The sequence below is a fragment of the Equus asinus genome, chromosome 4 (assembly GCF_041296235.1).
Source record: "Equus asinus isolate D_3611 breed Donkey chromosome 4, EquAss-T2T_v2, whole genome shotgun sequence".
Classification (NCBI taxonomy): domain Eukaryota; kingdom Metazoa; phylum Chordata; class Mammalia; order Perissodactyla; family Equidae; genus Equus; species Equus asinus.
In genome coordinates, this window is record NC_091793.1 from 78,991,718 (window position 1) to 79,007,097 (window position 15,380).

Genomic DNA, 15,380 nt, shown 5'->3' on the forward strand with positions numbered 1-15,380 from the left:
CTTGCCTATCTGTTCTTATTTGATAACAAGATATCTAGGTAACAAAGAGCACTAAGAAACTGCAATTCTAACATGAGAGATGGCTTATTAACCCTATGATTATGGGCTGGCCCTGTGGCCAGCTGGTTAAGTTCACGCACTCTGCTTTGGAGGCCAGGGGGTTTGTTGGTTCAGATCCTGGGCATGGACCTAAACAATGCTCATCAGGCCATGCTGTGGTGGCATCCCACATAGAAGAACTAGAATGACCTACAACTCGGATATACAAGTATGGACTGGGACTTTGGGGAGAAAAAATAAAAGAGGAAGATTGGCAACAGATGTTAGCTCAGGGCAAATCTTACTCACCAAAAAAAAAAGTGCATACTTTAACCCAACTATTAAATAAAAGTTAAGGGGCAGCTCTGTGGTGTAGTGGTTAAGTTTGATGTGCTCTGCTTCAGTGACCCAGGTTTGCAGGTTCAGATTCTGGGCACAGACCTACACCACTCATCAGCCATACTGTGGTAGCAACCCACATACAAAATAGAGGAAGATTGGCACAGATGTTAGCTCAGTGCTAATCTTCCTCAAGTTAAAAAAGAAAAAAAAGGTGGGAAGGAGGATTGGCAACAGATGTTAGCTCAGGGCAAATCTTCCTCAGAAAAAAATTATTTGTTTACTTCCCCCTCTTCTAACAGAGCATGTTGGCATATAGTGGTTTTTAGATAACTGGAAATCACTACTATAAATTGCTTTTGATAATTGACAATGCTTTCTGAAATAATTAGTAACATCTTAGGTGTAGGGAGCTGCATACTCAAGAATTATTTAACATTCCAAGTAACTACCAAAAGAATAAGTATGTAAGCAAATAAAACAAAGGGCCAATGTCATAAGAATAAGAGATAGCAACATCTAACATCTGCATATCACTTTGCAACAGCGAAGTCCTGTTTATGAACGTGCATGTGCATTTAATATACGTAATAAAAAAGCAATCTATATGTCTAGGTTTACAAATGACTTCTGTAACAACAACGGCATAGACACCCTTCCACTGGTGCCAACTAGTCACTCGTACTCACGCGCGATGCCTGAGGAGCTCAGACAGAACCTCTGCAGGCCTGTAAACTGTTAACATATCAAGGCTCTCAAACAGGTCCACATCTCTCACAGCCAGCATCAGAGGGGTCAAGCCATGCTGGTTTGGGAAATTTATATCCAGGAACTCTTCAGATGCCTTTAAAAACACAAAACTTTGTTTCTGTTATGGTTTTACTGCATAGCTATTTATACTAATCTCTGCCTTTTCATTGCTTGGCTGAATTCTCATTTTAACTTCAATACATTCTTTCTCAATATCTATACTGAGAATGAGCTGATAAACTGAAAGAACACAGGCCTGAGAGACAGACAGACCTGGGTTTGGATTTTAGCTCCTTAAGCTGGTTATTCAGCCTCCCTGATAGGTTTGTATCAAGGACACGGTTAAAAGGTAATAAAATCACCCTGATAAAATAAGGGATACCCAGTTAAACATTGAATAATTTTTATTTGGGACATAATTATATTTTAAAAGTATTTGGTATTTGTCTTAAATTCTAATTTAACTGAGTGTCCTGTATTTTTATTTGCAAAATCCAGCAACGCTCCTCACTGACCTTAAATCCTCAGCTGTAAAGTAGTAATAATAGAGTCTTCCTTGCAGAGTTGCTTTACTGATTGCAGACAGAATAAGAAAAGCACTGAGCAGAGCGTTTGACACATGCTCAATAAAGATTTGTGGAGTGAATGAATGATTTACAATAATAAGGCAGCTCATTTAACTGTAGTATTTATACAGTCAAATGGGGGTGGATATATAAATGTTATTTTTTGTTTTAACAAAAGTAAAATTTAATTTGGATAATTCAGAACTGAAAAGCTACTGGAAGGCCAAATTATCCAAATTGTTTATTTTATAAACCAAAGTAACTCTCTAATTTCCACCTCTATTGCACTCTATGCCATGTCAATATAGTCAGTGTCTCTACCTCAGTTTCTCCAGGGACAAACTAGAGTTAATGATATTACCTCAGAGGGGTGCTGTGGGAATTAATTAGTTAATATTTTTTTCAGTCTCTGAAAAGAAACCACCTATTATATCAATGTTTATTATTAGTCAGAACCAACATGAAAGTTTTGAGCTGAGAATAGTCTTGCAATAGCACGTTAATTCAGCACCTGTTGATTAAGCTCTGGATCCAGTTACAGGCACCATTTTCTTGAAACTTGGCTGCTAATCAGTAGGGGTGAAAAATATGTTTATGAAAAAAAGACATTGGATTACAACAACAACTGTTGCAAATACCATTAAAATAAAATTAAGCGTCTGTCAAAAAATTTCTAAGCCTCAGTTTGTGATGTATGGCAATTTTAGACTATCGTGTAGTACAACAAAAGAATTTAGAGTCCTTTGGATTTTGTTGTATATTTCCTTGAACTCTAGGTGACCAGAACATCGTGCACTTTTTCTTTATCTGTTTGTGTCTCCACCATCAGGGAATGGAAGAAACTGTCTCCTAGCAGCAAATGATTTTCTTTCAGATGGAAGGTCATGTGATCTGACAGTATCTCTGAAGGTAAATGCCAAGAGTAGGTAGTGGCTGGTCACCAATAATTAACGACCTTGGCTATGCATACGGTTTTGCTACTTTTGTTTTGTTACTTTGGGAAAGAGTATCAATGGGTAGAAAATCTAAACAAGAAGATCAATATCCTAAGAAGATAGCATTTAAAAAATGTATCTTCCTAACTCCTTTAGTGACAACTAAATATTACACAAAGCATAGGCTCTCTGATTCCCTTTTCAGGATAAAGATAATAACTGCAACTGGTCCAAGGGGATCTAAACAGCAATTGTACAAATGGCAACGATGTCAAGGGAACTCTTCTGAGCAAGTTAACAGTGGTTCTCCAGGGCATCCCGGGAGCACATCATTTCCCGGGGGTGCTGCCTGACTTCTTCTAGCATCCAGCTGGAGGAAGGTAGAAACAGGCTGCTGCTGTGTTCTTTTATTATCTTGTTTTCCACCCCAGTGTCCTGTTTGATTCTGTTTTTTCTCATATTTCCTGCCTGAAATTTTCTGGAACTGCATTTGAAAAGAGCATATTTTTCTTTAAAAGGGGTCATATGTAGCCCTTTTTACTACCCACCTACCCACCCAAAGACAGAAACAAACATTGATTTAACTGACCAGCAAGTGTTGAAGTTGCTCAAGATCACCCTGCCATGAACTTTGTAGAAGTTGCCTTTGGGGAGCCTGGTTTCCATTGATGGCCAAGAGTTGTCTTCGGACATCACAATTAGCCACATGGACTGCGGTTTGATTGTTGTAATTGCAAAGGGTGATGTCTACTCCCTTTTCCAGAAGAAATCCAACAACCTGCAACACCACAACATTCTTATTTAGCATTTTTGAGTACCAACAGCATCTTCAGGTCTGGGTAGAAAACTTACTTAGACGTGGCTCTGATTTATGTTATAGGAAAGGAGAATAAGAGGGGCATAAAAATAAAGGATTTATTTGGATACATGTGACTTTTATCTCCTTTTTTTTAATTTTGAAAACAAAACCCTCCATGATATGGATGATTGGGGGATATACATACATACATGCATATATATATATATATATATACATATATATATACATATTTCTAAACTAGATGTTTGTGAGTATTTTATGCTAAACTCACTTAAAACTTTGAAGTCCTCTTAGTATCATCTATAATTTAGAATATAAAACCCAAAAATTCAATGTTGAATGTTGCAAGTATTTCTAGGGAGAGAATAAGCTCCATTCAAAATGGTGAAGGGATAATTTATTCAACAAATGTGGATTGAGCGACCAATGAGTGTCGAGAACTGTCCATGGTACTGAGACTCCAGCAATGAACAAGACAAGTGACCGGCCTTTAAGGCATTTACAATCTAGTGAGGAACAGAGACAGATAAAAAGGCAATTGCAACACAGTGTGATAAATGCAATGATGGAATAAACACAGCAGGCTGAGGAGGATACTTAGAGGAAACTTATCAAGCTGTCTTGGAGGGTCTAGGAAGACCTCTTGGAGAAAGTGATGTCTGTGCTGAGAACTGAGGGATGAGCTTCAACTAACTAGGCAAAGACTGAGAGAAAGATTGTTTCAAGCAAAGGGCGTTGTGTGAACAAAGAACTTTGGATGCTACGGACTGAATTATGTCTCCTCAAAATTCATATATTGAAGCCCTCACCCTCAATGTGACTGTATTAGGAGAGAAGGCCTCTAGGAAGTAATTAAGGTTAAATGAGGCTATATATAAGGTTAAACGAGATGCGGCCCTGATCTGATAGGATTAGTGTCATTATAAAAAGAGACACCAGAGAGCTTGCTCTCTCTCTCTCTGCCAAGTGAGGACACAGGGAGAAGGCAGCCATCTGCAACCCAAGAAGAGAGCCCACACCAGAAATTGAATTGGCCAGAACCTCGACCTTGGACTTCCCAGCCTCCAAAACTATGAAAAAATAAATTTCTGTTTTTTAAGATACCCTAGCTATGGTATGTTTGTTATAGAACTGAGTAGTACAGTGAACAAGATGACAAATAACGCTCAAAGCTCTAGAAGGAATTGGGAACGGCTAGAGCTCAGGATGGGGGAAGAAGGGGTAGGAAATGTGATGGAGAAGACAGCAGTAGCTGAGCCCTGAAAGGCCTTACAACTCTTTTAGGAATTATAGTTGTATCTTCAGGATGATGGGGAGGCAGTGAAAGATTTTAAGGGGAAATGACATGATCAGATCAGTATTTTTATTTTTATTTTTATTTATTTATTTATTTTGAGGAAGATTAGCCCTGAGCTAACATCTGCTGCCAATCCTCCTCTTTTTGGTGAGGAAGACTGGGCCTAAGCTAACATCCATGCCCATCTTCCTCTACTTTAGGTGTGGGACGCCTGCCACAGCATGGCTTGCGGAGCAGTGCCATGTCTGCACCCAGGATCTGAACCGGCGAACCCCTGGTTGCCGAAGTGGAACGTGCGAACTTAACTGCTGTGCCACCGGGCCAGCCCCATGATCAGTATTTTTAAAAATCACTCTGTCTGCTGCAATAGATTAATATGGGGAAGAGTGGAAGACAGACCAATGAGGAGATTATTGCAGTAGCCTCATGGAGAGATGATGATGACCAAACAAGGGAAGTGGCAGAGGAAATGGAGCAGCTGATGGCATAATCCAGGAACATTTAGGAGGTAGAACTGATTAGATGTGAGAGCTGATGGTGAGGCAGAAATCAAGGATAACTCCAAGGTTTCTGACTTCAGTCTACTTTTATCTATCTTCCTTACTGCCACTGCAGCCCAGACCACCATAATCTCTTGCGTGAAACAATGCAATAGCCTTCTAATAGATTTCTCCATTTCCAAATACCTTTGTGTGAAGCCCATTACAGTGATTAGAATCAGAAAGTCAGATACCAGTAAGTGTTGGCAAGGATGTGGAGAAATCAGAACCCTTTAGACTGCTGTAAATGGCACAGCCACTTTGAAAAACAGTCTGTTAGTTCCTCAAATGATTAAACACAAAGTTAGCATACGATGCAGCAATTCCACTTTTAGAAATGCTAGGAGTGGAACAAAAGAGAAGTGAAAACATATGACCACACTAGGACCTGTACACAAATGTTTATAGCATCATTATTCATAGTAACCGAAACATGGAAATAACCCAAATTTCCATCAATGGACAAATGGATAAATAAAATGTGGTACATCCATATAATGGAATGTTATTCAGCTATAAAAATGAAGTACTCATACATGCTACAACATGGATGAACCTTGAAAACAGTATGTTACGTGAGAGAAGCCAATCACAAAAGACCATATACTATGTAATTCCATTCATATGAAAGTCCAGAATAGGAAAATCTATAGATATAGAAAGTAGGGCTATGGCTTAGGGCTAGGACAGAGAGAGAGAGGAAGTATAGGGAGTGATAGCTGAAGGGCATGGGGTTTCTTTTCCTTTCTTTCTTTTTTTTCCGAGAAAGATTAGCCCTGAGCTAACATCTGCTGCCAATCCTCCTCTTTCTGCTGAGGAAGACTGGTCCTGAGCTAATATCCGTGCCCATCTTCCTCCACTTTATATGTGGGACGCCTACCACAGCATGGCTTGCAAAGCGGTGCCATGTCTGCACCCCGGATCTGAAACTGTGAACCCTGGGCTGCTGAAGCAGAACATGTGAACTTAACTGCTGCGCCACCGGGCCAGCCCCTAGGGTTTCTTTTTTTTTCCTTCTTCTTTTTTTGGAAGGGTGGGGAGATCTTTTGAGGTGATAAAAATGTTTTAAGGTTGACTGTGATGATGATTGCACATTCATGTGAATATACTGAAAATCATTGAATTGCACACTCTAAATGGATGAATTGTATGGCATGTGAATTATATTTCAAGAAAGCTGTTTTTAAAAATTCCTTTGCTTTTCCTTTGCATGCTTTTGCGCCCCTACGTGATCTGGCCCTTGCCTTCCTTTCCAGGCTCATCTTGTGCCACTCCTCCCCCTCCCTCTGCAAGCTCTAGCCGCCATTTTGTACCTCAAATATGCAAGTTTTTTCCTAACCAAGAGCCTTTGTCTGTGTTATTCCCTCTGCCCCAACTGCCCTACAAATGTCATCCTTTATCATTATTTTAGTCTTGGCATAAATGTAACCACATCAGTGAGGACTTTCCTGACCACCTTATCAAAAAAGGATTTACTCTGTTGGTTTCTTCAAGGCACTAATAGTAGTTTGTAATTTAATTATGTGCTTTTTGTTTCTTTATTTGTTGTGTTTTACCTTCATTAGTATGTAAGTCTACAAGGGCAAGAGATCTTATCACATGAATAAATATTTTATGAATGAGTGAATGAATGATTTAAGCTAAATAGATGGTGATGCCATTTAGTAAAACAGGAAACACTACTGCTGGTGTTCCTCAGGAAGATTAGACTTGGGGAGAAAAATGGTGAAGAGAATTTGGACATACTCTGTTTAAGATGTCTGTGACATATAAGCGGAGATATACAGTCGGAAGCTCAACATACTATATATACAGGAAATCAGGTGGGGGATGCAGGCTAAGTTACAGAATTAGGAGCCATCCCCACATTATCGAGGAACACCAATATTTAATGCATGAGCAGAAAGAGTCCATAAATGAGACTGCAGAGATATTATCAGGGAGGCATGGGGAAAAACCAGAAGGAAGCCAATAGAAGAAAGTATTTCAAGAAAAATTGATGTCCAATGATGCTAGGAGCTGCAAGTGACCAAGGACATTGTCGGTCATGTTGGCAAGAGCAGTTTCAATGGAGCAGTGGGGAAAGATGGCAGACTGCAGTAGTTTGAAGAGGTGAGAAAGTTGAGACAGTGGGGATTGACCAGTAGAACATTCTTTAGAGGGGCTCTTGAAAGACAATTCTCCAGAAACTTGTGTTTCTGTAAGTCTTGTGAGCAGAGGCACTGACTGCCTTCATTCTAGACTATGTTTTCAAAGATGTTTGTATAGTGAACAACCTTGGAAGACAGAGATAGTGTCTTCCTTTGGAGCATTGGGAAGATATGTTTACTGTCCATTATAAAAGATTCAGCTTCCTTAAACTCAGCGTTCCTCTCTTATAATTCATCTCACTGTATGTGTAGGTATCACCTCTTCATGTTGCCCTGTGGAAACTGAGGCTCAGGGAAATGAAGCAAATGCTGATACTCTGGCTATTACTATTGTGAATAGTAAACTGTCATTTTCTCTGATGCAGGAGTTTTGTTTGTTTTTTCAGACTCTGAAACTGTGATAGGTTATCTTATTAGCTTGCAAGTAAGGAAAAATCTCAGATGCTTCACAGTTGACAATTTTTGTAAAAGATGAGGTGATGAGAGAGACAGAATGACAGAGGAAAAATGAGGGCTTCATGGTCTGCTTAATGCAATTTAAGGAAAGTTCATGGGAAATGGTAGCAAATATGTTGACCAAATTTTATAGTCCATTGGGCAATAAACGATCCTCCATTTTACTGACTCAATGACTACTGAAGAAACTGGGAGGTAGTCACAGGCTGAGTACCAGGAAATAAGTTCAAAAACAGCTGTTCCCTGGTTTTTGATAACTCTTCTGTGGGTGGTACCTTCCTCACCAATGCAGCAGTCAGACTCAGGTCCATGCCATTGTAATAAATAACACCAAGATTTGTCCTGGGTTGGCAGAAGATGCTATTCCTCTTCAGACAACAGTTACAGAGATGCATATCTTCACTGAGCATGAAAGGAGGAAAATTCAGGGCAAAAATCAGGCAAACTTTAAACTTTGGCGGTTCATTTGGGATGCGAGTGGCGAGATGCACAATGCTTGTTAAGGAACAGTGATGATAATACTTAACTTATATCTCAGCCCTTCCTACTGACAACCTTAGATCCATTTAATGATGATGGTAAGAATTTTTTGCAATGGGTTTTAGCTACTTTAAGAAACTTTTAGTCCTTTTGGGGAGATTTCCCTCAGACGGATAAATTCCCATGATAAACCACAGATATAGATGAGGCATTAACTAGTGTTCAGGTTCTTACTGGCCTGAATTGGGTTACAATGCTGATGAAGGTGACCCACTGGAGAAAGAGAAACTGTCGCAGAGAAATCTAGACAAATTCTTGTGATCAGCCCTACTGCCTTGGAAAACTTCCCTAGCCTAGTTTAACATAAATTAAAACTAGGTGAAATTTAAGAGATGTTATCATGACAATGGGTCAGCAAATGATTCAGATTCAGGTAGCATCCTTTAAAAAAAGCCCTGCCGGTGAAAGTTTAAGCCTGGGTCAACCAAGGTTGCAAACCCTGCAGCTCCAGTCAGAAAGCAATGTGGCCGTGGCCATTGAGTCAAGGGATTCCTTAAGTTAAATAGATGCTATCAGTAATAATGACCTTGCCATCTGATATAGGACTTTGTATGGACCAAAACATTGGGAGTTCACTTCGTTAAGCAGTAAGAAGCCTCCATGCTTCTGGAAACCAAAAGAAAATGTGCCTTGCTTATTGGCCTGGAACCACTCTCTTCCAGCACGCTCTTAACCCTTCTCTCCCCCTGTACCTCGACCTCAGCTGCTTTAGGGACAAAGATCGTTAAGAGTGGGGCTAAGGACACCTTGTCCTCAAAGAGGGACTGAAGGTCATAGCCACCCATGCGAATATATTGGTGAACTTTGAGGAGGGGGGAGACTCAAACTTCTATGGCTCTCTTGGATTCAGATTCCCAAGTCACCATCCTGCCCAGTCTCTTAGGGGAAGGAGGTGTCTGAATTCAGCTAATGGGGTTTAGGCAAAGTTCACAGTGGGAAAGGAAAGCTGATGTGAGTCTGTGGGTGAGACCGTTCGGGCCAACTCAATGCACTGTTGTGCTTTCTCTATCTGAATGTATCATAGGAATTAACGTATTATGTGTGCATACTTCCCAATACCGTTATGTGTCAGAGAGGATTTTTCTGATCATCATGAGCAAGTATGTAGAGAAGTGCTAGTATCTATGGAGTCCTTGACACTTTTGAGTCTCTGTGACTGATAATTTTGCCAATTTGGGAGCCTCTGGAGAAGGGAGGCAGTCTCCTCCCAGAGGCGTTCCTTGGGAATTTGGACTCGTTGCCTCTCTGACGTATCTACTAGGTACATCACTTTTGAAAAGCAGATATCAGCTTGCTAGTGGGCTTGTGTCAAAACTGAATGCCTGATCCCCCAGGGGTCTCCATGGATCAGGCATTTAACCCCCAGGACTACACTTCTTGGTGGAAACCTGACACTAACTTGCATCACTCCTGAAAACATGGTGACTTATGCCTTAGTGGTAGTCATAAAAGATCTTCAAATATTCAAGAAAATACCATCAGTAGATGACTCAGATGACTGCAGAGCTCTTCCCAAAATGAAGCTACCATTGGTTACTTGGAGGGGCTTCCCAGAGGAAGAGCTGACTTGTCATTTTTGTGCCCCACCGTGGACAATTATCCCTACCACAGGAGTCATGGAATTAAAAAAGATGGAACAAGATTTGTACCTGACTTTAGCTGAAGTTATCAATGATACCACCTCACCCCTGAAAGGCATTAAGGTCAGCAGTCAAGTCACTGGCCAAGGCTGTTATGGATGATAGAATTGCCCTAGACTTCCTCTTTGCAGGCCAAGGCAAAGTCTGTCTTTTTCACCCTAGTTTCCCCATTCTAAGCCCGTTTCTATTCCCCTTGAAGCCTCCTCCTTGCTGCCTCTCTCCAACTCTGAGTGCTCATATTGTTACCACTTTCACCAGCATTCTTAAAAAGGATCTTAAAAGTTCCTATACACAATGGTATAAACGGTCAGTGAGAGTCAAATGGATTATTTATTCATTAGTTTATCCACTTACAAATATCAACTAAGCCCCTAGATGTGCCAGGCACTCTGCTGGTAGCTGGGTATACAGTTAAAACAAGGAGGACAATCTCCTGCCCTTTTTCGTCTTATTATTTATTTACTCCTATGTCTCTATTTTCAGGATTATGTGCATTTGTTAGAGCAGGGAACAAATTTCCAGATACTGATAGGACTAGAGGTGAGGAGTGGGAAAGGAGGGAAAAGCTCAGGCTCCATTATGTCGTCCCACTAGATCATAAGCTCCTCGAGAGTGACATCTGTGTTTGGTTCACCTTTGTATCCAACATGAAGTCTAACATATTGCCTAGGATATTGCAGGAATATCTGTTGACTGAGTGAGGGAATAAATAAAGATGGTGATTGTTGGGGCTGGCCAGGTGGTGCAGCAGTTAAGTTCGCAAGTTCCACTTCGGCAGCCCCGGGTTCACTGTTTCGGATCCCGGGTGGAGACATGGCACCACTTGGCAAACCATGCTGTGGTAGGCATCCCACATATAACGTGGAGGATGACGGGCATGGATGCTAGTTCAGGGCCAGTCTTCCTCAGCAAAAAGAGGAGGATTGGCAGCAGTTAGCTCAGGGCTAATCTTCCTCAAAAAAAAAAAAAAAAAGATAGCGATTGTCTAGATTACTTAGAGTCTCCTAGTTCTCCCTCCAGTACCCCCGCAATACCCCCTCACTTTGTGCCTTCAGAAATCCTTTCACGGAGGTAAGCAACTATGCCATTCTCATACATCTCATTCTTGGAATCCTTAGCTTAGAGGACTATTCATGGGCCCCAGGACACCACATGTTACCTCTGTTAGGCTTTCTTCTGCTGCAATAATGAGAGGTGTATTTCCAGTCTTTGGATGCTGAAAGTCAAGGTTTCCGAGGATGGAATGGACTTTAGTAATATGGTCACAGATGAGCTCCACGTCTCCTCTTGAAACTACTTCCAGGAAATCATGAATCAGTTTATTTTTATTCATTTTGCTAGTTCCATATAATTGCCTTCAAGAGAAAAGGAATAATTTAATTAAATGAGAACCAACAAAGTAGTGGGAGGTTCAAATGTAACATATTCTATCTTTAGCATGACCTGTTTCCTTCTCTTTTCTTTCTTTCTCTCTCTCTCTTTTTTTTTTTTTTTTTTTTTTTTTTTTTGCTGAGGAAGATTAGCCCTGAGCTAACATCTGTGCCAAACTTCCTCCACTTTATATGTGGGTTGCCTCCACAGCACAGCTGACGAGTGGTGAAGGTCTGCACCTGGGATCCAAACCCAAGCCACTAAAACAGAGCATGCCAACCTTAACCACTACACCATGGGGCCAGGCCCTGTTTCCTTCTTTTATGTGTAAAATTTTCTGACAGTTTTAAAGACAATTCTGAAAAGAGGGAAAAGCCCATAATTGCATCAGTCTTAATTCTTTGCACACATGTTTAAATTAGGAACAATAATAATTTTACCATCACTTTTCAAGATCTGCTGTGGTACAGGAGAAGAAAGGATGGATCAACACCAGAATGGAAAGAGCACAGACTTTAGAGTTTGACAGAACCTGGGTTCAAATCCCTCCTCCACAGACTACCAACTGTGTAACCTTGAGCATGTCACTTAACTTCTCTGAGCTTCATTTCCTCATTTGTAAAATGGAAATGATAATCCCTTTTTCAAATGGTTGGTGAGGATCTGAAATACTATATACAAAGCATTGGCCCATTGTATTGGTGAAAATTCTTGGAGGGTTTTATTTTCTTTAGTGCTGTTTATTGAAATCTCTATAATTATTTTATTTATGAAAGTTCTATCTCCTCCACAATTTTGTAAACTCCTCAATAGTGGAGACGTTCCGTGCCTTCCACTACTGAATCCTCCATAATTCTAGCCCAGTGTGAGTCACTGAAGAACATGGTGGCCACCATTTTAGATTTTCCAGAAAAGTCCTAATTTTAAATATCCCATCTCAGTTTTCAAAATCATTGAAATATCTCTGAAATTTCAACTTTTAAAGTCTCCAAACTACCTCCTCCATGGAGCCTCTGGCTGTTGGAAACAGCACAAAATCCTTTGTCAGATTCTGTATTCCAACTTCAGCTCCTGACACCATAATCATTGTATGGGGGCACATGCTATTACATTGAGTGGGCAATTTACTTGCAATGAACTGGCATTTGGTTGAAAGCAAAAGAATAACAGGCCCATTTCGTAGTACAACTTTGTGGAGAAACACTAAGAAAAATAAACAATAAACAAAGTCTAAAACTGGTCTTAAATGTTCTAAACACAGAAATGCCTTCTGAATTCATAGGCCAGAATACAAAGAGCCTTCTTTCTCAAAGAGAACATATACTTAACCCCAGAAATGGTACTATTTGATAAATCCATCCATTCATTTAAGAGGATACTATATGTCCTTCAGGAGCTTTCATTGACCTGTCACAATAGAACATAATATAAAATAACAAAGAAAATTTCTTTCTTGTAGAAAGAAAATGCATGATTAAGTGTCAAAGCAAAAAACAAATAATGAATCTTGCAGATGTTATAGAAATGAGATGGCCATGTGGGCTGGAGCACTCCACGAAAAGAAAGGTATCAATAATATTTGGAGAGCCAGAGTGAAGGAGACAGGGCAGTTTTGACTAGAGGAAGGGTGTGAACAAAGGCCTACACCCAAGGTCAATGAGGAGAGACTGGATCAGAAGGGAATCTATGCTTTACTTCTGAACAGATTGGGAAGCCCCTGGGGAGTTCTGAGTAGTGCCTTTTAGGAACATTAGTACCTCAGGAAGATTATTATGATAGAGAACAGAAAGACAGAAATAAAAATTTGAAAGTAAAGCTTAACAGGATTTGTGACTGATTGGCCACAGAAAATGAAAGATGGGTCCAAGAGGATGTGGTTGGGCAACTGGGGAAGACCAGATGCTGAGGGAGGCAGGTATTTGCTTTTACAGAATAATAGATGAGTCGATGATAGAGCCAGCATGTAAGGAGGGTGTCTTGTCTCCTTTTAAAAGAAATGTGGCCTTAGCTTAATGCAGTTTCCTAAACCAGCTGGAGCATAAGAATTATGCTGTACTCTTGTTATAAATAAAGTTTCCAGGTTCCTTTTGATTTAGTAGGTCTGGGGACTCTCCCCTCTTTTTGTTTTAATTAAAAAATTTTTAATAAACTCTTTTTACATAGACTTTATTTTTTACACCAGCTTTAGGTTCACAAAAAAATTGAATGGAAATCACAGAGGGTTCCCATATACCCCCTGACCCCACACACACACATCCTCCCCACTACAGACATCCAGCACCAGACTAGTATATTTGTTACAATTGATGAACCTACATTGACACGTCATTATCACCCAAATTCCAGGATTTACATTAGGGTTCACTCTTGGTGTTACTCATCCTGGGAGTTTGGACAAATGTATAATGACATATATCCACCATTATAGTATCATATAGAGTAGTTTCACTGCCCTGAAAATCCTCTGTGCTCCACCTAGTCATCCCTCACTCCTCCCTAATCCCTGGCAACCACTGATCTTTTCACTGTCTCCAGGATGCACCGTCTTTTCCCTCAAGCAATCAGGAGATTCCAGTCATTAGACAACATCTGGAAACACTCACCTAGTGATTAGAATCCAATTCACAATCTTTCTTGCAATTCACTTTATTTCCTAATTGACATTTTTCATTACCACTTATACCTTTTTGTTTAAACTTCCTAGGATAAATACTAGTTTTCTTCCCAAATTCCTAATAGAGAATAAATTGAGATAGAGAATCAATTCCTCAAGTCTTTCCCTACCCTTGCTCAGAGTGATGTCGCATAATAACAATAATATAATAACAGCAATAATATCTAACATTTATTGAATGCTTACTATGTGCCATACTATATAAGCACTATGTAAATGCTTTACATATATTTTATCTATTTAATCCCAAACACCACCATCAGAACATTATTATTACCATTCCTATTTTACAGATGAGGAAAACAAGGCACAGACATCGGCAAAATGGGATCTCATACTGGACAGATGTGGCTGCTAGTTGCTCAAAAAGACTTAATGCAACTAGTATTTAAAAGAACATTTTTTAAATGGGCCTGTTTTCATTTTCTCATTTGGACCTTAGGTAGAGGGAGTTGGGTTAATCATACTCCTCATTAGCAGTATTGGGCGGCATCCAGCTTTCCTCTTGTTTTATTTTTTCCCCCTTCAGCTCTGATGCCCTCTCTCACTCCCCTCCGCTTCACAGGAATCCAATCCAACGTGCCTGAGAGGTAGCCTCAGATATGTGTATATCTTTACAATGCGTATGGTGCTGTTATGTGCTTGTGCATGTTTTAAATTGGCGCAAATGATATTGTACTATAGGTCTCGTTACTTAGTTTTTAATTTAACACTTTGTTTTTAAGCTTTAGCCTTGTACTTATGGGTACCTCTGGTTGTTTGCTTCTAATAGCCACATAGTGTGCATTCATCATATTTTATTATCCTTTCCCTTGGTGAAGGACATCCAAGTTACCTCCAACTTCCCACTCAACAAATGACACTGTGATAAATATCCTTGCCCAGGCCTTGTTAGTCACTGTGCAAAAGTTTCTCTGAGGTGAAAGGGTCAAGTGTATTTAATTTCACTAAATACTGCCAGATTGTTCTCCAGAATGGCTGTCCCAATTTACACTCCCGTTAGTAGTGCCTGACTGCTTTCTTTAAGCTCTTCCGAGGGAAGCATGTATTTGGTTGATTGCTGTCAATAATAATGATAATAATCATTATCCTAATCACTAGCATTGAGTAAGCAGCGTACTTGGAACTCTACTAGGGCCTGAAGGAGCAAATGAAATTAGTTAACTAGTATCCATATCTGTCCCGACAAACTGCTTTGCAACTTGGATTTATATAGTTATTTTTGAAAATACAAACGTATTTGCAATATCATTTCAGGTAAAAG

The 15,380-nt window shown here is 39.9% G+C and overlaps 1 protein-coding gene across 1 annotated transcript in view; it reads right to left on the reverse strand.

The window, feature by feature from the left end:
- MAP3K19 (mitogen-activated protein kinase kinase kinase 19) overlaps nt 1–15,380 on the reverse strand; it is a 59,257-nt gene that overhangs the window by 42,452 nt on the left and 1,425 nt on the right. Inside the window, exons 2-4 of the mRNA XM_070507580.1 lie at nt 11,231–11,426; nt 3,219–3,407; nt 1,068–1,222 (exon numbers count right to left, since the gene is read on the reverse strand). Of these exons, the coding sequence (XP_070363681.1) occupies nt 1,068–1,222; nt 3,219–3,407; nt 11,231–11,404 (518 nt within the window). The 5' untranslated portion in view covers nt 11,405–11,426. The remainder of the gene's footprint in view (nt 1–1,067; nt 1,223–3,218; nt 3,408–11,230; nt 11,427–15,380) is intronic.